We start from the raw sequence: 22,078 nt of genomic DNA on the forward strand, positions 1-22,078 counted from the left end.
TAGCTTCCGGGAAGAAGGCGAGCGGTGGGAGGAGACGCGACGTGGGGGCGCCATTTTTCTGGCCGCGCAGGGAGGACCGACTAACGTGGGCGGAGCTCTAGCTCGCGTATTCTGAGGAGGCGGGGTTGGCCTAGGCGAAGATCCGGACTCTGGTGTTTTGCTACCGTGACCGTTTAGGTGAGTGGAATAGCCAACAACATTTCGGCAAATAGCAAAAACAAAACGTGCGGTCACTTGTGAGTGGATGAGAACTGTGAGGAAACAGCCTCTCAGCCCGGTTCGTTAGCGGTGGTCTCGCGTTTGCTGAGCTGTCGCCTGGCTTTCTAAACCTGGTCCCGGGTGTGTGGCGAGGGTGACGGGTGGGATGTGTGCCTGAGTGTTTTGTCATCCTTTGTCTACTTCTGCCTTCAGAAACCCTTGTGTGTTAAAATATTGGAGAAAGCTCATCCTTTGACCATGACTCGAAGTGTGTAACCTTTGTGCTGGACGCCAGTGTTATTCCATTGCACGCCCAGGTCTCCTCCCCACTTTTGCACCTGTTTCGTAAGCTCACCCTTTCTGCCTCCCGGGAGTTGGCTAACATGTCACAAGTGAGACCTGTGGAAGATTTGTTTTTCCTAAGTTTCCTCCTACATCCCCGCTGCCCCACACCATTAGTTCCTTGACCGGTTCCTGAGTTAAGATTAAACAGTGTAAACTAGTTTAGTTTTAGTGAAGTTTTTTTCTCCCAAAGTAATTTTTTTTTTTTTGAGACCGAGTTTCGCTCTTGTTGCCCAGGCTGGAGTGCAACGGTGCGATCTTGGCTCACCGCAACATCTGCTTCCCGGGTTCAAGCGATTCTCCTGCCTCAGTCTTCCCAGTAGCTGAGATTACAGGCGCGCGCCACCATGCCCAGCTAATTTTTGCACTTTTAGTAGAGGCGGGGTTTCTCCATGTTGGTCAGGCTGGTCTCGAACTCCCGACCTCAGGTGATCCGCCCGCCTCGGCCTCCCAAAGTGCTGGGATTACAGGCGTGAGCCACCGCGCCCGGCCTCCCAAAGTAATTTTAAAAAGGAATGAACTGGTTTGATTTTTCCGCTTTCAAAATTCTGTTTTCATATGATAAACCACAAAAATCAGTAAAGCTGTCTAGTCTTATTTTATAGTTCACATCATTTTAGGATTGAACGGGCCTTAAAAGTAATCTGGTCTCTTTACCTGCTTTGCTCCATAGATTGGACAATTCCGGGGATAAAAAGTCCGATCCTTTAGGCAGCCCACTGCATTTGATCCACAGGGTCTGGGCAATGACTAAGCTCCAGGACTGGTATGGCATGTCCCTCACTGCCGTATTCAGCAGCAAGCCTAGCTGTGTAATTTGTGAGGCTCAATGCAAAATGAAAATGCAGCGTCCCTTGTTCAAAAAGAAGGGGAAAAGTGCTATTAAAGGGAAGGAACATTTAACTCCTAATGCAGAATCATTGAAATTTCACATTTCATTTTGTATTTTTTCTTTTTTCTTTTTTTTTTAGAGACAGAGTCTTGCTCTGTCGCCCAGGCTGGAGTGCAGTGTGGCCTGATCTCAGCTCACTGCAATCCCCACCTCCCGGGCTCAAGAGATCCACCCACCTCAGCTTCCCAAGTAGCTGGGACTACACGCGCCCGCCACCACACCCGGCTAATTTTTGTACTTTTAGTAGAGACCAGGTTTCACCATGTTGGCCAGGCAGGTCTCGAACTCGTGACCTCAAGTGATCCGTCTGCCTCGGCCTCCCAAAGTGCTGGGAGTACAGGCGTGAATCACCGCGCCCGGCCACATTTGGTATTTCTTTGTTTTATAGAGACAGGGTCTTGCTCTGCCACCGAGGCTGGAGTGCAGTTGAAGCAGGATATTCCTCTGACCCCTTCGTGGGTCTTGCGGCTGCGATGCCTCACTTACTTAGCCCGCGGCTCTCAACTCCTTGCGGGAGGGGGCGTGCGAGTGAATGAGGCGGCAACTGGAGTGCTGGAAGCCACGAACTCCAGTCACCCAGGCCTGCTGCGCTCCACCCTTTATGGGAGGGTGCGTGGGGGTGAGCAGATGCTGGAGCCGGAGCGAGCGCTTTTGGTCGCCGGCAGGAGCGAACTCCATGCAGGCCCTGCGGCTGTGTCTAGGGGATGCCCGCGACCCCTGAAGACCCACAACCTGTCTTACAACCTGTCATGGTTGTGAAAAGTTTTGAGAGAACGTCTGCACAGTGTCTAACGGTGTCTGGTATATAGTGTGCACTCAAATGGTAACCAGTTTAGTTGCGATAGTTGGTCTACCCCTCCAGGTGTTAACCTCTGCAGCTCCGTTTCCCTTCTAGACCCTATTTCTGGGCCATCGACTCCCACCAATTAGGCAGGAAAATATTGTTTGCCTCCATCTGGCCCAAGGCTGTATTCCTGGAGTTTATGTGAGAACCTAACTCCTTTCTCAGCTCCAACTGTAACCCTCTCCCCACCTCCAACACACACATAAACACTCACATACACATGCTACCACACTGCCTGCTGTGCCATCAGCCTGCCTGAAGTTCACATCATTTTAGGATTGAATGGGCCTTCATAATTTAAATTTTATTATGAAAAAGTGATAGTCTAAGGAACTCATTTGATTTTTTGTCTAAATATCAAATATAGAGTAGAAAGCACAAGTGTCTGTTATAGAAATACTTGAGAGTCCTATATGCACTGTTATCCACAACCATTTAAGCACTTATCCACTAATCCCTAATAAGTACCCCTAATAAGTACATTTCTAAACCAGTTATTCAAGCTACATCCTCCCAAGATTGGACTTTGTTTCTACTTTGGTAGGGACATAAATAAACGGAAACAACTGACCTAACTTTTTACTAAAGAGATAATAAAGGGAATAAAATTAAGATTACATTTGGATTTTAACTTGTGTTCTTATTCCTACTGCCAGCAAAAATATCTAAAGTGCTTTTATTATCATTATAAATGAATATACTATTCATTGTGAAGATTTTGACATGTTCATAAATAAGTTAGTAACCAATGTTTGCTTGATAAAGAATGTGATAAAATGTTAACATTTGGGAAATCTGGGTGAAGAATATATAGGAATTATTTGTATGTAATATTTGTCAATCTGAAATTATTTAAAAGAAAAAGTTAAACTGTCTCATTCCTGAACAATTATAAATTATTCAACCCAAAACTGAAGGGGGCCTGCCCCTCCACACCTGTGGGTATTTCTCGTCAAGTGGGAAGAGAGACTGAGAAAAGAAATAAGACACAAAGTATAGAGAAAGAACAGTGGGCCCAGAGGACGGGCACACTCAGTATGCGAGGACCTGCACCGGCACTGGTCTCTGAGTTCCCTCAGTATTTATTGATTACTTTTCACTATCTCGGCAAGGGGAGTGCGGTGGGAGAACAGGGTGATGGTGGGGAGAAGGTCAGCAGGAAAACACGTGAGTAAAGAAATCTGCGTCATAAATAAGTTCAAGGGAAGGTGCTGTGCCCAGATGTGTAAGTAGGCTAGATTTATGTTTCTCTTTACCCAAACATCTCAGTGTAGCAAAGAGTAACAGCAGTATTGCTGCCAGCATATCTCCCCTCCAGCCACAGGGTGGTTTTCTCCTATCTCAGAATAGAACGAATAGTCGGCTTTACACGGAGACATTCTGTTCCCAGGGATATGCGGGAAACAGAGGCCTTCCTCTTTTACTAATCCTTCTCAGCACAGACCCTTTATGGGTGTCAGGCTGGGGGACGGTTAGGTCTTTCCCTTCCCACGAGGCCATATCTCAGGCTGTCTCAGTGGGGGGACATCTTGGACAATACCCACGCTTTCTTGGGCAGAGGTCCCTGCAGCTTTCCGCAGTGCATCGTCTCCCTGGTTAATAGAGAATGGAGAATGGCGATGACTTTTACCAAGCATACAGTCTGCAAACATATTGTTAACAAGGCACATCCTGCACAGCCCTAAATCGCTTAAACCTTGATTCGATGCAGCACATGTTTCTGTGAGCACAGGGTTGGGGCTAAAGTTACAGATTAACAGCATCTCAAAGCAAAACAATTTTTCTTTGTGCAGATCAAAATGGAGTTTCTTTTGTCTTCCTTTTCCACATAGACACAGTAACAGTCTGAGCTCTCTTTCTTTTCCCCAGACAAAACTATGTTTAAAATAATTTAAGTATGATTATATAAGATTTGGGGGCCGGGTGCAGTGGCTCACGCCTGTAATCCTAGCAATTTGGGAGGCCGAGGCAAGTGGATTGCTTGAGTTCAGGAGTTTGAGACCAACCTGGGCAACATGGTGAAACCCCATCTCTACTAAAATACGAAAAATTAGCCAGGCATGATGGCACATGCCTGTAATCCCAGCTCCTGGGGAGGATGAGACAGGAGAATTTCTTGAACCTGGGAGGCGGAGGTTGCAGTGAGCCGAGATCATGCCATTGCACTCCAGCCTGGGTGACAGAGCGAGACTCCGTCTCAAAAATTTGGGACCCTTAATAAACAGTTGTATATATTTGGGAGATTAGATTACATGTATTAAATCAAGAACAATAAAAGCTGGTATTTGATAAAGTACTAAAGTAAATGTAACATCCTAAATGTTTGCAATAGAATGATTATAGAGGATATGTTGTTTGAAAGTACCAGAACTAGAAACCGAGTTTCTAAGCAACCTGTGAATCTTTGGAAAATTAGAAAAAAAAATTTGGAAGAATATTTCAAATGGCTGAAGATCACCGTTCTACTTGCTAAATAGGCATGTTAAGGGCAGAGGCCACTCAGATTAATGAAGTGTTCTATTAACAGTTTTAACGAGAACTCCTGCAGTACTCTTAGAAACACCCTTAAGAGTCTTGTCTGTGTTCCCTGTTATGATTGGCTTGGAGTAGGATACCTGTCTACCTCATATTACTTATATTTTTCCCTGTCTTCATTTTATCTCCCTCTGGTTGCATACTTCATCACTGAACACTTAAGGTAAGATACTAATCTCTGTGTATGTGCACTTATTTGTTACAAAGTATACTTGGCATATATTTTATTTTTTAGTTGCAATGATAGAAAAGCATATATTTAAATATCAAATTATAATTGGATAGATTATCAGAATTGAACATTAAATCTATTTACCAAGAAAGTATGTTTATTTGTAAATGAAAATAAAAATTTGAATTTCAAAGGCTAATCATTCCATAAAAGTTTCCATTTCTATTCGTAATTTAAATTTTATTTTGAAAAAGTGATAGTCTAAGGAACTCATTTAATTTTTGGCCTAAATGTGAAATATAGAATAAAAAACACACATATCTATTACAGAAATACTTGAGATCCTATATGTACTATACAAATCTTATATGTACTGTTATCTATGACCATTTAAACACTTATCCATAAACCCCTAATAAGTACCTTTTGCTTCAAGACCTATATTCCTTAGACCAACCATTAGAAAATTGGATGTTCACTCCAGCTATATGATATTTTTTTAAAAAATGAATCGGCTGGGAGCAGTGGCTCACACTTGTAATCCCAGCATTTTGGGAGGCAGAGGATCGCTTGAGGCCAGGAATTCAAGACCAGCCTGGGCAACATAGTAACACCTTGTTTCTATTAAAAAATTAGTTTTAAATTTTAAATTACAATAAAATAAAGTGTAAGTATTAAAAGGCCACTTGTCTATTTCTCACTTGGAATATTAAATGCTGGAAGCTGTGTTTGCCTGTTTATGAAGATAGAAACCTAAATGCCCTTTTGTTCTGTTTATATGTTTGAATGCTAAATTCATTTCCAGAACAGAAACTGTTCATACTTGGTGCGCTGTGGACTCTTGTGATAATTAACCAAGAGTAGCTCTATTTGTCCAACCTCACACCTAAAGAAGAAAGAAAATGGCTTGTGCTGAGTTTTCTTTTCATGTACCAAGTCTTGAAGAGCTTGCTGGAGGTAAAAACGATATTAACTTTGGATTTTTAAAAATTATCCCCAGAGAAAATTCTTTTAAAAAGATTCTAAGATCTATCTATATCTTACTACTTTTGTATATCTATATCTTACTTATCAAAATAATACTTCTGATACAGAATTCATTTTCCATTTCAGTATCTGTTCTGTCCCATTTTTATTGAGAAAGTCCAAATTCTGTCTGTCTAAAAAAACTAAAATTATAATTTATAAATTATTTTTTCTTTCACTTATAGATTATTGATGATACCAACTTTACAAGATGTAAATGATTAGTAATCCAAGACTTAAGCATGTGCGATGCCCAAAGAGTCACACAATTTTGCTTTAACTTTCTTCACTTACATTATTCTTTAAATGTATACTCTACTGTTGTATGTTAATCATATTCCCAATATAATTCCCCCCACCACTGATAATGACAGACTGCCAGTGAACTTGCTTTGATTTAAGGCAGTTTCCCAAGATAAATTAGGAGGGAAGATAGTCAAAAAAAGGAAAACAAAAACGAGTACAAAAGTGAAGCCAGGAATAGTTGTTATCCAAAACTGTAAAGTCTGTCAGAATACTAACCTTTATTTAACAACCTCTAGGTTCTGTTCTAATGCTAACTATAGAACCTTCGCTTGTTTCTCAAAATGTGATGTTATGGTAGTTCATTCGTCATCCTGATAAGATTGAAGTTAAGAAATAGACTCATTTTTGCTTTGTTGTAACTTTCCTCTTATAATCTTTTTTTTTTCCCCCTAATTGAATGGTAGCTAGTAAACAATCTGTATTGTTTGGCCTGTATTTCTTTTTCATCAGTCTGTCTTCCCTAATATGACAGGGCAGTTAGGAATTTTTTCTTCTTCTTTTTTCTTTTTGTAGACATAGGATCTTGCTCTGTTGCCCAGGATGCTCTTGAACTCCTGGCCTCACTCGATGCTCCTGCCTCGGCTGCCCAAAGTGTTGGGATTACAGGCATGAGCCACCATGCTTGGCCAGATTTTTTCTTTGATTGCTTTTCTAGAACCTGTTTTCACTTTTGTGTTTGTTTCTATTTTCCTTCTATATGTGCAGGATATATTCAGAAAAAGTAGAAATTTTATGGCCTGGCACAGTGGCTCATGCCTGTAATCTCAATACTTTAGGAGGCCAAGGTGGACAGATCACTTGAGGTCAGGAGTTCAAGACCAGCCTGGCCAACATGGCAAAACCCCATCTCTACTAAAAATACAAAAATTAGCTGAGTGTGGTGGTGTGTGCCAGTAATTCCCGCTATTCGGGAGTCTGAGCCACAAGAATCACTTGAACCTGGGAGGCAGAAGTTAGGTTAAGCCAAGATCGCGCCACTGTACTTCGACCTGGGCAACAACACGAGACTCAGTCTCAAAAAAAAAAAAAAAGAAAGAAATTGGCAAGGTGCGGTGGCTCATGCCTGTAATCCCGGCACTTTGGGAGGCTGAGGCGGGCAGATCACGAGGTCAGGAGTTCAAGACCAGCCTGGCCAACATGGTGAAACCCTGTCTCTACTAAAAATAGAAAAAATAGCTGGGTGTGGTGGCGGGCGCCTGTAACCCCAGCTACTCGGGAGGCTGAGGCAGGAGAATGGCGTGAACCTGGGAAGCAGAGGTTGCAGTAAGCCGAGATTGTGCCATTGCACTCCAGCCTGGGCGACAGGGTGAGACTCCATCTCAAAAACAAAAAAAAAAAGACATTTTGTAAGAACTTTTGATCCTTAAAAGTACATAGGCTGATGCAGTGGCTCATGCCTATAATTCCAGCATTTTGGGGGACCAAGGTGAGCAGATCTCTTAAGCCCAGGAGTTTGAGAGCCACCTGGGCAACAAGCCAAAACCCCATTTTTACAAAAAATACAAAAATTAGCCAATCATGGTGGCCCCCACCTGTAGTCCCAGCTACTGGGGAGTTTGAGGTGGGAGGATTACTTGAGCCTGGAGATCAAGGCTGAGTGAGCCAAGATCATGCTGCACACCACTGCACTCCAGTCTGGGCGACAGGGTAGGTAAGGCTATCAGAGTGAGACTCTGTCTCAAAAAAAAAAAAAAAAAAACCGTTGAGGCTAGGTGTGATGGCTCATTGTAATCCCAGCACTTTGGGGGACCCAAGGCAGGAAGATCACATGACTCCAGGAGTTCAAGACCAGCCTGGGCAATATAGCAAGACCTGGTCTCTACATAGAAAAAAAGAGAGAGGGAAATACATTGATCTTACATTAATAACTTTGAGACACCTATCTTTTTTACATTGTTATTGAGGTATAACTATCTACAGTAAAGTACGCTAATCTTGAGTGTACAGCTTGATGAATGTTAACAATAGTTACACCTATGTAACTACTATCCAGATCAAAATGTAAAATATTTCCAACATCCCAGAAGGCTCCTTTGCACACCTTCCCAGTCAGCCTTGATCCATTGCCTGTTTCTGAGATGCATAAGGTGAAGTAATATTGTATGTAGTCTTTTGTGTCTGGCTGCTTTGTTCAACATATTGTCTGTTACCTTCACTAAAGTTGTTACATGTGATTGCTTACTTTTTAAAAAGTTTAAATGTTTGCATTTCAGTTGGTTTTTGGAATCTTCTCTCAAAAAAGAAGGTAATCCTCACCCTCACACAAGTGCAGGCTGTTTATCTTCAACAGTTGAAAATCACTGTAGAGGAAGTATTTATATATCTTAGTCTACGTTGTACCTTGTGATTATGTCTAATGTCTAATTATATTCATTAATAAGACCATTTCCCCCTTCTTTTTTATTATACAAGTTGAGATTGGGAGTGTGTTGAGAGCCACATACCACTTTTGATACGTGGTAGCCAAGTTTTTACCTAATGTTAAATAATCTTATTCCTTGTCTTTATTAGTTATGCAGAAGGGGTTAAAAGATATCTTTGCTGATGTCCAGGTCTCTGTAGTTGATTGCCCTGATTTGACTAAGGAACCCTTTACCTTTCCTGTAAAAGGTAAGCAATTTTTGCAATTAGCTTTTGTTTTTTAGTCATAATCTTTTTTTGAAACTAGAATTATTTTTAAGGACATCTTAAATTATCTACAAATAAAGGATATTGTCCCAACATTTAGGCTAAATTGTGCCAAATTTCTGTGCTCACTCTTCTGATATTGGTTAAATTTCATTTCATACTCTTGTGGAAAAGGATTGTGTTTTATTCACTTATGTAACCTTCACAGATTGTAGAATAGATAGATATCCAATAGGTTAGAATTCTTTATATCACATGAGAGTTTTGCTTTTAATTGCTCAGACTGTTATGGAAACTGATTTTAATTTTTATGATTTTATTTATTCAAGACCAGAAGGGATCCTAAAAGCCTTGTATTTGAATGATCTATTAAAACTAATCCTTCAACAAATTTGCCAAGTGAGCATCCACTGTTTGAAGTGAGAAGGAAGGGAAATTAGTATTAGAAGAATAAAATAATTTGTCAGTGTGAAAGATACTTATTTGATGTTTCAGTTTTTACAATAACACCACAAGGTAAGTAGTAGCCCTTGTTTATAGATGAGAAAACTGAAAACGAGAGAGGCTAGATAAGCTCAGTGTAAATCATAACCAGGATTCAAATGCAAGTCTGTTTCCAAAGTCTAACCCCCTCCCGTTATACCCTATTATGATGAGGAATTTGAGGATAAACACTCAAAGTGTTCTTTTTATTATGTAATTAACATCTTTGCTAAAAAGGAGTTTGCCATAGAAATTCTGGACTCTAGTTCTGTCTTAGAACAAACCGGACTTTGAGATAACATTAGCATGGGGGGATTTGAATTGAATGTTTTTTGGGGGCCTTTCCAGCTTAAACAATCTTTGATTTTAAGTAGAGCTGTAAATTCCAGAAGGCTTGTGTACCATATGGCAATTTCTTTTAGCTTCTTCAAAGCATTTAGCATAATACTTTTTTATAGTTTTTTTTTTTGAGACAGAGTCTCACTCTGTCCCCAGGCTGGAGTTCAGTGGCGCGATCTCAGCTCACTGCAACCTCTGCCTCCCAGGTTCAAGCGATTCTCCAGCGTCAGCCTCCTGAGTAGCTGAGACTACAGGCATGTGCCACCACGCCTGGCTAATTTTTTGTATTTTTAGTAGAGACGGGGTTTCACCGTGTTAGCCAGGATGGTCTCGATCTCCTGACCTTGTGATCTGCCCACCTCGGCCTTCCAAAGTGCTGAGATTACAGGCATGAGCCACCACGCCCAGCCTTGATTTTTTTAAAAATATGAGTGTAATGTATTTCCCCTGCTAATTAAGTAATTAACTAAAATTAAATAAAGGTCAGGAAACAGAAGAGTACAAGAAAGAAGGAAAAATGGTTAATCTTTTTTTGTTTTGTGTGTGTGTGTGTGTGTGTGTGTGTGTGTGTGTGTGTGTGTGTGTGTGATGGAATCTCGCTCTGTCGCCCAGACTGGAGTGTGGAGTACAGTGGCACTATCTTGGCTCACTGCAATCTCTGCCTCCCGGGTTCAAGCGATTCTCATACCTCACCCTCCCAAGTAGCTAGGATTACAGGTGTGCACCACGACACCTGGCTAATTTTTGTATTTTTAGTAGAGACGGGGTTTCGTCATGTTGGCCAGGCTGATCTCAAACTCCCAGTCTCAAGTGATGTGCCCGCCTCGGCCTCCCAAAGTGCTGGGATTACAGGTGTGAGCCATCATGCCCAGCCAAAATGGTTAGTCTTAATTTTGTCATGCAGAGTTATGCTTGGAAGAAGTGTTTTCTGGTCAGTAATTTGTGAGTCTTTAAATTGCACTACTAGAAGCCAGATATGCATCTAATATGTGTATGTATGATCTTTCATAAACATAGGAGTTTAAGACCAAACTGGCCAACATGGTGAAACCCAATCTCTACTAAAAGTACAAAAATTAGCTGGGTGCAGTGGCGTGTTAGACATTTTCTACATGAACTGGTCTTGCTAAGATCACCAGTGACCTTAAAATGTTTACTAGTACTATTTAACCTCTCCACATATTTCATACTGCTTGGCCATTGCTGCCTGACATTCTCCCCTAGGTTCTGTCTCCTCTATCCTTATTTCGCCTGTTCTTCCTTCGTGCCTTTCCTTCCTCTTTTCTTCCACATTTTCCTGGTTCCTTTTTCTTTCTAATAGTCTCTTAAATATTGATCTTTTCCAGAATTCTTTCCTTTGCCTCTTCTTATTTCTAGTAATCTATCTGGGTATTTTTTAAATCCACTCTTATGGTTTTAATTACTACCTGAATATAACTTTGAAATTTGTACATCTCACCTAGATCTCTCTGGGGTTTTTTTTTTTTTTTTTTTTTTTTGAGATGGAGTCTCGCTCTGTCACCCAGGCTGGAGTGCAGTGGCGCGATCTCGGCTCACTGCCAGCTCTGCCTCCCAGGTTCACACCATTCTCCTGCCTCAGCCTCCTGAGTAGCTGGGACTACAGGCGCCCACCAGCACGCCCGGCTAATTTTTTGTATTTTTGGTAAAGATGGGGTTTCACTGTGTTAGCCAGGATGGTCGCGATCTCCTGACCTCGTGATGTTTTGTGTTTTGAGACAGAGTCTTGCTCTATTGCCCAGGCTGGAATACAGTAGCACAATCTTGGCTCACTGCAACCTCTGCCCCCGCTGGGTTCAAAGAATCCTCCTGCCCCAGCCTCCTTAGTAGCTGGGATTATAGGCTCCCGCCACCATGCCCAGCTAATTTTTCTATTTTTAGTAGAGATTCACCATGTTGGCCAGGCTGGTCTCGAACCCCTGACTTCAGGTGATCCACCCGCCTCAGCCTCCCAAAGTGGTAGGATTACAGGTGTGAGCCACCATGCCCAGCTTGTTTTGTTTTTTAAGATAGGATCTCACTCTGTTTCTCAGGCTGGAGTACAGTGGTTTGATCTTGGCCCACTGCCACCTCCACCTCCCAGGTTCAAGCGATTCTCCTGCCTCAGCCTCCCAGGTAGCTAGGACTACAGGTGCACACCACTACACCCAGCTAATTTTTTATTTTTAGGAGAGACGGGATTTCGTCATGTTGGCTAGGCTGGTCTCAAACTCCTGATCTTAAGTGATCCACCCGCCTCAGCCTCCCAAAGTGCTGGGATTGCAGGCGTAAGCCACCATCTAAGAATTTACATTGTATCAGAGCAAAATATTTTAAATTAAAAAACAAGAAACAATTTTAGCCAAAAAAAAGGAAAACCACCCCAAAATAGATTTTTTTTTAAGAAATAAGGCGTCAAAGACATTCTAGAAACCTTACCCAATCCAAACTTTGGCCCCAGTTCTAACCCTTGCCCTTGCCTTATATTGCCCTTATGCCACCAACTTTATAAGCCATGCTTGGTTATGATGATATTAGAGACACAGGTACTTAAAGTAGGACAGGGGTTCTAGCCACTATGTCTTCCAATCCCTGTTATTTGTAAAACTTTATGAGAATGGAGAAGTTATATACTGTTGGCATTTTATTATTAAATTAGATGTTTGCCTATTTTTAAGATAGCTTGTGTTTTCGTTTTTTGGTTTTTTCTTAGGCATCTGTGGGAAAACTAGAATTGCAGAAGTAGGAGGTGTGCCTTACTTATTGCCTCTTGTAAACCAAAAAAAAGTAAGTACTTTTACTCTGCATATTCACATGAAGATTGTAGAAGTTGGGTTGATTACTGTGTTTATTATTAGAAGACCTGTTGATCAATTGGCAAGGAAGTGCTAATGGATCAGTAATAAAAGGTAAACCAGGGACTTTGTATAAGTTGTGACTTAAATAATATTTTTTCCTCTTCTATAGGTTTATGATCTGAATAAAATTGCAAAAGAAATCAAGCTGCCTGGAGCCTTTATTCTTGGAGCAGGAGCAGGTCCATTTCAGACTCTCGGGTTCAATTCTGAGGTCAGCATATATAAGAAAATTATTTTACTTTATTGATTTGACATTTGGTTTGTCTTTTTGCTTTTAGTGCCAAAAATCCTACTTTCTGAGTGAATTGTAAATCTCTCTGCAGGTTTGATACTACTTGATGTAGATTTCTGCTATAGCACACACTCCAACTGGACTAACTGTAATGGAGTACTAACTTGTAGTTTTAGATTTTCTTAGGTCATAGGTTCAGCCTTAGATAAATGCAGGGTTCTATGGTATTCTGTTGAAGGTTCTGGATTATAAAATATTTATATTCTTACAGGATTCCGAGCTTCTCTATAAATCTTTGCTTTGGGTATGCAGGCAGCTTTGGGTTAGAAGATGAATGGAATATTAGTGATCTAATCAACTCCTTCTTCCAGACCAAATAGTAGGAAACTATCACAATAGTATGATGGTTATTTATGAAAGTTAATAGTTATTACTAGTATATATTATTACTATATGAAAATATTACTGTTTCTTTGAATCTCATGAATACAAGACTTCAGTCTGCTCATTCTCTCATAACCTCTTCAGATATGACTAATAGTAGTCATACAAGTTCTTTGCAGAAACATTAGTACAATTTGCCTAGTGTTCAAGTTAGGAAAAAAAGTTTAAAATTTAAAATAAGATATTTAACGCAAGTTATAGATACACTGTAAGAAATCCAATAAATATCTTTTTTTTTTTTTTTTTTTTGAGACGGAGTCTCGCTCTATCGCCATGCTGGAGTGCAGTGGCGCGATCTTGGCTCACTGCAACCTCCACCTCCCAGGTTCAAGCAATTCTCTTGCCTCAGCCTCTTGAGTAGCTGGGACTACAGGTGCGTGCCAACACGCCCAGCTAATTTTTGTATTTTTAGTAGAGACAGGGTTTCACCATGTTGGCCAGGATGGTCTTGATCTCTTCTCTTGACCTCGTGATCCGCCCCCCTTGGCCTCCCAAAGTGCTGGAATTACAGGCATGAGCCACGGCGCCTGGCCTATAAATGTTTTCCAAGTTTTTTATGTCTAAAATTAAATATTATGTATTTTATGTTCTCTTATTAGGACTTGAACTAAAATGTCTTAAAAGGATTAAATGTTTTGTAACATTATTCAAGATATTCTCTTTGCAGAGATACAAAGATTGACTAATTGCCTCACTTTCTTTTCAGTTTATGCCAGTTATTCAGACAGAAAGTGAACACAAGCCTCCTGTAAATGGAAGTTACTTTGCCCATGTGAACCCTGCAGATGGAGGGTGCCTACTGGAGAAATACAGTGAGAAATGTCATGATTTTCAGTGTGCATTACTGGCTAATCTTTTTGCCAGCGAGGGCCAACCTGGCAAGGTGATTGTGTCCATAAAAATACAATATTCCCTGAATGTTCTCAGAAAGCTAAAAATGTGAACTTTTACTGCCACAAATATGGTTTTGCTAAGAAAATTAGTTTCCCACTTTGGGAGGCCAAGCTGGGTGGATAACTTGAGGTCAGCTTGAGGTCAGGAGTTCAAGACCAGCCTGGTCAACATGGTGAAACCCCATCTGTACCAAAAAATACAAAAATTAGCAGGGTGTGGTGGTGTGTGCCTGTAATCCCAGCTACTCAGGGGGCTGAGGTGAGAGAATCACTCAGACTCGGAAGGCAGAGGTTGCAGTGAGCCAAGATCATGCTACTACCCTCCAGTCTGGGCCACTGAGTGAGACTCTGTCTCAAAAAAAAAAAAGAAAGAAAATTAGAGCTTCCTAAGTCAAAGCTCTTTAAATAACCCAGTAATGAAAGGTTCAGAGAGTATGACAGGCAGAGCAAAAGTCATCTTTAAGGTTAAGAATAATATGGCTGGAGGCCAGACGCGGTGGCTCACGCCTGTATTCCCAAGCATTTTGGGAGGCCAAGGCGGGTAGATCACCTGAGGTCAAGCATTTGAGACCAGTCTGGCCAACATAGCGAAACCTCATCTCTACTAAAAATACAAAAATTAGGCAGGGAAGGTGGCACATGCCTGTAGTCCCAGCTACTTGGGAGGCTGAGGCAGGAGAATTGCTTGAACCTGGGAGACAGAGGTTGCAGTGAGCCAAGATTGCACCATTGCACTCCAGCCTGGGCAACAAAGCAAGACTCTGTCTCCAAAAAAAAAAAAAAAAAAATAGTATGGCTGGCACAATGGCTCATGCCTATAATTCCAGTCCTTTGAGAGGTCAAAGCTGGAGGATCACTTAAGGCTGGCAGTTTCAGACCAGCCTGGGCAACATGGCAAGAACCTGTCTCAAAAAAAAAAAAAATTTCTTTTTTTTTTAATTAGCCAGGTGTGGTGGTACATGCCTATAGTCCTAGCTACTCAGGAGGCTGATGCAGGAGGATCCCTTGTGCCCAGGTGTTTGAAGCTGCAACGAGCTATGATCACACCACTGCACTCCTACCTGGGTGACAGCAAGACCTGTCTAAAAAAAAAAAAAAAAAAAAAGACTACTTAGTAAGCAAGACCTTTTTCTGAGAACTAAAAGGTAATAGAATATTAATTTGGGGAGTGAGTTTGTCATCTACATGAACCATACAGCTAAAATAAGTAGTGCCTACTTACAGGTAGTAAATAGGTTATTTGCTTCTTTCTGATGAATCACACATTGCTCTAGATAGAAATGGTGGTAGCAAAAACTTACAGCAAGAAGAAAGTAAGGAAAACTAATGCCTTACTTGATATTTACTTCCTATTAGTACGCAAAAAGATGATTTCAGTGTTAGCTTTTGTGAAGACTCTCCAGTTTTGGAAGTAGAGATAGCCTCTTCAGCTACTTTGAGATAAGAGATTGAGAACTGAAAATACTTAACGTCCAAGTTGTGGAGATAATATAGTACAGAATTTTAAGGGAAGTGAGAAAATGTAATCATTTTCTCCTCATCCCCACTTACCAAAGGTTAATTCCTTTAACCAAAGAATTACCAAAGGTAATTCTCAATCTTTGACTGCCTCGACACGTATGTTAAGAGTCTCTAGACTCTCTACACTGAGAACCTTGTCTTTCTGTTTCTCAGTTCAAGAAAGCATGTTTAAGACTTAATAGTAAATTACATGTAACTGATAAGTATGTGTGTGTGTGTGTGTGTGTGTATACATATATATATGATTGATCAAGATTCACGGGATTGCAACGTCTCAACTCAGATCTGGGGGCTCTAAGCAAAGAACAGAATATTTGCTTGATAGAATTAAATTATATAATGTTTTATTTCGGTAGTTATTTTGCAGCATAGTCAATGGTATGCATCTTTATGTCCTCTATAGGTAATTGAGGTGAAAGCCAAAAGAAGAACTGGACCACTTAACTTTGTGACTTGTATGAGAGAGACCCTGGAAAAACATTATGGAAATAAGCCTATAGGAATGGGAGGTACTTTCATAATTCAGAAGGGAAAAGTGAAGTCTCACATTATGGTAAGAGCCCATGTGTGCATACATGCATGAAGGAGTTTGTATGTGTGCACATACTTAAGATCTTAGGATTTTTTTTTTTTTTTTTTAAACGGATCCTTGCTCTGTTGCCCATGCTGGAGTGTAGTGGCACAATCTTGGCTCACTGCAACCTCCATCTCCCGGATTCAAGGGATTCTCCTGCCTCAGCCTACTGAGTAGCTGGGATTATAGGCATGCAGCATCACAACTGGCTCATTTTGTAGTTTTAGTAGAGACAAGGTTTTGCCACATTGGCCAGACTGGTGTCGAACTCCTGACCTCAGCTGATCCACCCATCTCGGCCTCCCAAAGTGCTGAGATTACAGACGTGAGACACTGCACCGGGCCAGATCTTAGGATTGTAAAGTATGTGTTGGGAATTCTACATTTGAAGACACTCTAAACAAATCCTTTTTACTATGATTGTATTACTTTAAAATTTAAATGATAATTTTATAAATCAGATTGTAAGATAATGTCTTTGTCCATGTTAATATATTAGAACTTTATTTTGGATATGTTTGTTTTTAAGATCAAGATAAATTCAAGGCTTGCAGAGTGACTCATGCCTGTAATCCCAGCACTTTGGGAGGCCCAGGTGGGAGGACCGCTGGAGGCCAGGAATTCAAAACCAGCCTGGTCAACATAGTGATGATGGCAGCGGCAGGCTCTCTGGAGCGGCTGCAGCAGGGAGGCACGGCTGAGGCTACACACTCTATGGAGCGGGTGGGAGCTGAAGACAGGTGGGAGTCCCGCCCCTTCCGAGTTGGCGCTGGAGCTCCGTTGGTGCCGCTGCAATTGCCCAAGCCATGGCTGTGGTCCCTGGCATCCCTGTGCTCTCCCAGCGGGAACAGGCGAGAGCCCCAACTTCCCAGGCGCAGCTGCAGCAGCTCAAACCCGCGGGTGCAGACCTGGGTCTCCCGCTCCACGGAGCAGGCAGGAGCCCTGCCTTCTCCACACAGCTGCAGCTGCCCAAACCGTGGCTGCGGACCCAGGCATTCCTGCATTCTTGGGGGTCTGCGAAGGCCCCCACTGCTCTTACAGGCTTGGAAATGCCTGCTCCCACTGCCTGGCTTCTCCCTGCTGTCGGCACCTGCTCCGATCCAGGAGCAAAGTCAGGCAGAGCCCGGTAGCTGTCACAGCCCAGCCAGGTGTGCACACGCTCAGGGCACTGCTGACACACCAGCCCCCTGCCGTCCCGGCCCCTTCTGGATTTGGGGCGCTGACATGAGCATAGAAGGGAAGCTGAGTGGCGGCTGAGAGCAGCTCCGCACTGGCCTTCAGGCACCCCTTGGCACCTACAGCCTGGATTCCATGATCGGCAGCAGGAGGCAGACAGGTTCCAGGGCAGAAGGGGACGGGTTTCTGGTGAGGCCCCACTTTCAGGCCAGGGAAGGCCTGAAGGCTGGGGGCTCAGCTGCCAATCCCACACACCAGAGTGGAAACTTGTGGTGCTTTTTCCAGGCCCACCGTGATCATCCCACTGCACTCCAGCCTGGGTGACACAGCCAGACCCTGTCAGGAAACAACAGATGCTGGAGAGGTTGTGGAAAAATAGGAATGCTTTTACACTGTTGGTGGGAGTGTAAATTAGTTCAACCATTGTGGAAGTCAGTGTGGTGATTCCTCAAGGATCTAGAACTGGAAATACCATTTGACCTGGCAATCCCATTACTGGGCATATATCCAAAGGATTATAAATCATTCTATGATAAAGATACACGCACACATATGTTTATTGCAGCACTATTCACAATAGCAAAGACTTGGAACCAACTCAAATGACTGGATTAAGAAAATGTGGTACATATACACCATGGAATACTATGCAGCCATAAAAAAGGATGAATTTATGTCCTTTTCAGGGACATGGATGAAGCTGGAAACCATCATTCTCAGCAAACTATCACAAGATCAGAAAGCCAAACACCCCATGTTCTCACTCATAAGTGGGAGTTGAACAATGGGAACACATGGACACAGGGAGGGGAACATCAAACACCGGGGCCTTTCGGGGAGTGGGGGACTAGAGGAGGGATAGCATTAGGAGAAATACCTAATGTAGGTGACAGGTTGATGGGTGCAGCAAACCACCAGGGTACGTGTATACCTATATAACAAAACTGCATGTTCTGCACATGTAACCCAGAACTTCAAGTATAATTAAACAATAATAATAAGTAAAATATATTTTTAAAATTTTTAATTCTTAGTAATATTCAGTATGTTTACCTATGTAATTATCTTTTGTTGTAGCCTGCAGAATTTTCTTCCTGCCCCTTGAACTCTGATGAAGAAGTGAATAAATGGTTGCATTTTTATGAAATGAAAGCTCCTTTGGTTTGTCTACCAGTTTTTGTCTCCAGAGACCCAGTAAGTCTGTGTCTGTTTTTTATATTATACTACAATGATAATGCTTGATTTTTAGGATAATCTTTAAGAAGTAGGCACTTTTGTGTTTGTTGTTGTTGTTGTTTTGAGACAGAGTTTCACTCTTGTTGCCCAGGCTAGAGTGCAATGGCAGGATCTCAGCTTACTGCAACCTCCGCCTCCTGGGTTCAAGCGATTCTCCTGCCTCAGCCTCCCAGGTAGCTGGGATTATAGGCATCTGCCACCATGCCTGGCTAATTTTTGTATATTTAGTAGACGGGGTTTCACCACGTTGGTCAGGCTGGTCTCAAACCACTGACCTCAGGTGATCCACCCACCTCTGCCTCCCAAAGTGTTGGGATTACAAACATGAGCCACCACGCCCGGCCATGTGTTGTTGTTATTTAAGAATGAGGGTAGCCTCTAGAATTATTTTGGAAGATAAGGGAGCTCTTCACCATCCTATGAGTTAGGCAGAGCAGATTTTACCTTTAAGAAAATGAAGGCACAAGCATTTTAAATAACACCCAAAATTATTTTATTAAATAGCAGGTGTAGCTGGGCATGGTCACATGCCCCAGTATTCTTAGCTACTGAGGAGGCTGACTTGAACCCAGAAGTTTGAGACCAGCCTGGGTAACAGTATAATCCCCATCTCAAAAAAAAACAAATAGTAGAGTCACAACTACGATTCAGGTCTCCTGTCATCTTGTTTGGTGTTCATTATATTATAATACTATACGCTAGAAAAAATATTACAGACCAATTCAAAGCAAGTACCTACTAAAATATTGGTCATATCTTTTTTTTATTTTTTGTGACAGAGTCTCGCTCTGTTGCTCAGGCTGGAGTGCAGTGATGCGATCTCGGCTCACTGCAACCTCCGCCTCCTGGGTTCATGTGGTTCTCCTGCCTCACCCTCCTGAGTAGCTGGGATTACCAGTACTCACCACCACACCCGGCTAATTTTTGTATTTTCGGTAGAGACAGGGTTTCGCCATGTTGACCAGGCTGGTCTCAAGCTCCTGACCTCAAGTGATCCACCCACCTCAGCCTCCCAAAGTGGTGGGATTACAGGCATGAGCTACTCCGCCTACCCTGGTCATATCTTGATCCAGTGATTACATGCCTAGGATATTATACTTAAATATATGCATAATTGTGTAAAATTACTAGTTAAAAGGTTATTATTACAGTATTGTTGTAGTAGCAAAAGAATTAGAAATAATGCAAGTGTCAGTTGAGAAGTGACATACACAATAGAATACCATGCAGGTATAAAAGAATGAGGAAGCTCTTTTATGATTTCATATACAAAGATCTCAAAACTATATTGTTACATGAAAAAAGTTATATGCAGAAAAGTGTGTACAAAATACTACATTTGAGTAAAAATAAAAGTAAGTATTTATGGAAGGATGTACAAGAAACTGCTTACATTGGTTACCTGCTAGGAAGGGGAGCGAGTGGTGAGGGCAAGAGAGAAGAAGATACATTTTACTGAATATATCGTTTTGCCCCCTTTGAATTTAGAACATGTGAATGTATTACCTATTTAAAAAATAAAAACTATTGCAACGTAAAAAGTTATCCCTCCCCCTTAAACTCTAATCAATAATTTGAGTACTAACATATTGTTTGTCTGTTATCTTAGGGGTTTGATTTGCGACTGGAGCACACTCATTTTTTTAGTCGTCATGGAGAAGGTGGACACTACCATTATGACACTACTCCAGATATAGTGGAATATCTTGGATACTTCTTACCTGCAGAGTTTCTCTATCGCATTGATCAACCAAAAGAGACTCATTCAATTGGGCGAGATTAAATCAGCTGATACTTATTTAAAAAAAGAAATAATTAAGGTTACTTAATTGATTGACTTATTAATTAATACTGATATAAAACCAATAGAAATGATCCCACAGGCCAGGCACAATGGCTCATGCCTATAATCCCAGCACTTTGGGAGGCTGAGGCAGGAGGCACACTGGAGCCCAGGAGTTTGAGACCAGCTTGGGCAACATAGCAAGACCCTGTCTATTTTTTTAAAAAAGTAAAAAATAGAAATTATCTCACTACTTAAATCCCATTTTTTTCACTTCATATGAAAGAATATATTGATAGTATATTCTATATTATTTCATAGATCTGTCTGAAAGAGATTGGGAACAAAAATATCTAATTGAGATATTCTTTAATTTTTTACATAGCAGCTTTATTTTTTTTATTCTATAGTATCAGCAAAATCAGTCATGTTTATACCTTGAATATAAATATCAGGAATCATGCAATTATTTCTACTATATACTTAGTAGTATCTTATATTTGTATAACATTATTACATTTTGCAAATTAGTATCACAACTGCTAAGTAGATGTTTCTGAGTATTAGAAAAATCAGTGTTATTACCTGCAGGACATTAAAAAACATTTGAAAAAGAGAAAAAGAAAAATGAGTGTTTAGAAATGTTGATAGTTATTGAATCTTTGAATTGAATTTTAAAAATCCATTCTAGTAATCAGAGTATACTTTTTTTATAGAACAAGGTGGCAGGTGGGGAGCCCTTTACCCTTCTGGTGAAGTTAAACCATAGAAGTTTACAATTTGCCTTTCACAAACATTAGCAGTCCGGGCATGGTGGCTGAAGCCTATGATCCCAGCATGTTGGGAGGCCGAGTGGGAGGATTGCCTGAGCCTAGGAGTTTAAGACCAGCCTGGGCACCATGGTGAGACCCCATCTCTATTATTTAAAATGTTTCTTAAATAAAAAATAAAAACACAAACATTAGCAACTAGTTGGCTAGCCATAATTCCTCCCTTGTTTCGATTGCCGGTTAGAAGCAATTTTTATTTCACTGGTTATTTGCAAGAGAAGGGGTAAAAAAACAGCATCAGAGTGCAACATTGAAGTGAGCTTACTTTAATTTGTAAGTGAAGCTGTTGCCGAACATGACCACTATCGTTGCTGAAATATAAAATTATACTCACTGATTGTAATGGTTGAAATTTTCCTGAATAATCATTAGCCAAAGATCAACTCTCTAATGGTGCTAATGGCAATCTAGCTAATGTGCAAATTTAGGAAGTCTTTAGTACTAAATACATAATTTTCAAATAATATTTTTTAATTGTCTACTTTGGATGTTAGCTATGTCTTGTGAGTATAAATTCCTATTTTAAGCACTATTTTGATGCAAAAAAATGAATAAAAAATTTAATTTATGATATGTTTGTAATATCTTACCTCCAGACAAAATAATATTAATAGTCTTTCATTTAACAAATATGTATTGAACACCTACCCTTCTCTCTGGAGTATACACTTCATGTGGGCAAGGGCCTTGTTCACGACTGTAGCACTAGTGCCTTTAACTGCTAGCAAAGTAGCCACTCGGATGATTATACCAAACACTTTACTAAAGC

The 22,078-nt window shown here is 41.1% G+C and overlaps 1 protein-coding gene across 6 annotated transcripts; it reads left to right on the plus strand.

The window, feature by feature from the left end:
* The first annotated feature begins 45 nt into the window (after window positions 1-45).
* On the plus strand, window positions 46-21,880 carry C9H11orf54 (chromosome 9 C11orf54 homolog). 6 transcript variants are annotated; one of them, XM_019036709.3, is made up of 9 exons: window positions 62-177; window positions 5,794-5,940; window positions 8,827-8,925; window positions 12,476-12,549; window positions 12,730-12,831; window positions 14,003-14,179; window positions 16,114-16,263; window positions 18,538-18,654; window positions 20,306-21,880. In XM_019036709.3, exons 2-9 carry the CDS (start codon window positions 5,886-5,888, stop codon window positions 20,477-20,479), a joined length of 948 nt encoding a protein of 315 aa, XP_018892254.1. In that variant the 5' UTR covers window positions 62-177; window positions 5,794-5,885; the 3' UTR covers window positions 20,480-21,880. The 6 variants fall into 6 exon arrangements, with proteins under 6 accessions (XP_018892257.1, XP_018892254.1, XP_063549532.1 ...); XM_055356074.2 differs by lacking the exon at window positions 62-177 and adding an exon at window positions 415-590 and having other exon boundaries at window positions 5,789-5,940; XM_019036708.4 differs by lacking the exon at window positions 62-177 and adding an exon at window positions 1,027-4,974 and having other exon boundaries at window positions 5,789-5,940.
* The last annotated feature ends 198 nt before the right edge of the window (window positions 21,881-22,078 follow it).

Source organism: Gorilla gorilla, chromosome 9 (assembly GCF_029281585.2).
Source record: "Gorilla gorilla gorilla isolate KB3781 chromosome 9, NHGRI_mGorGor1-v2.1_pri, whole genome shotgun sequence".
NCBI classification, from domain to species: domain Eukaryota; kingdom Metazoa; phylum Chordata; class Mammalia; order Primates; family Hominidae; genus Gorilla; species Gorilla gorilla.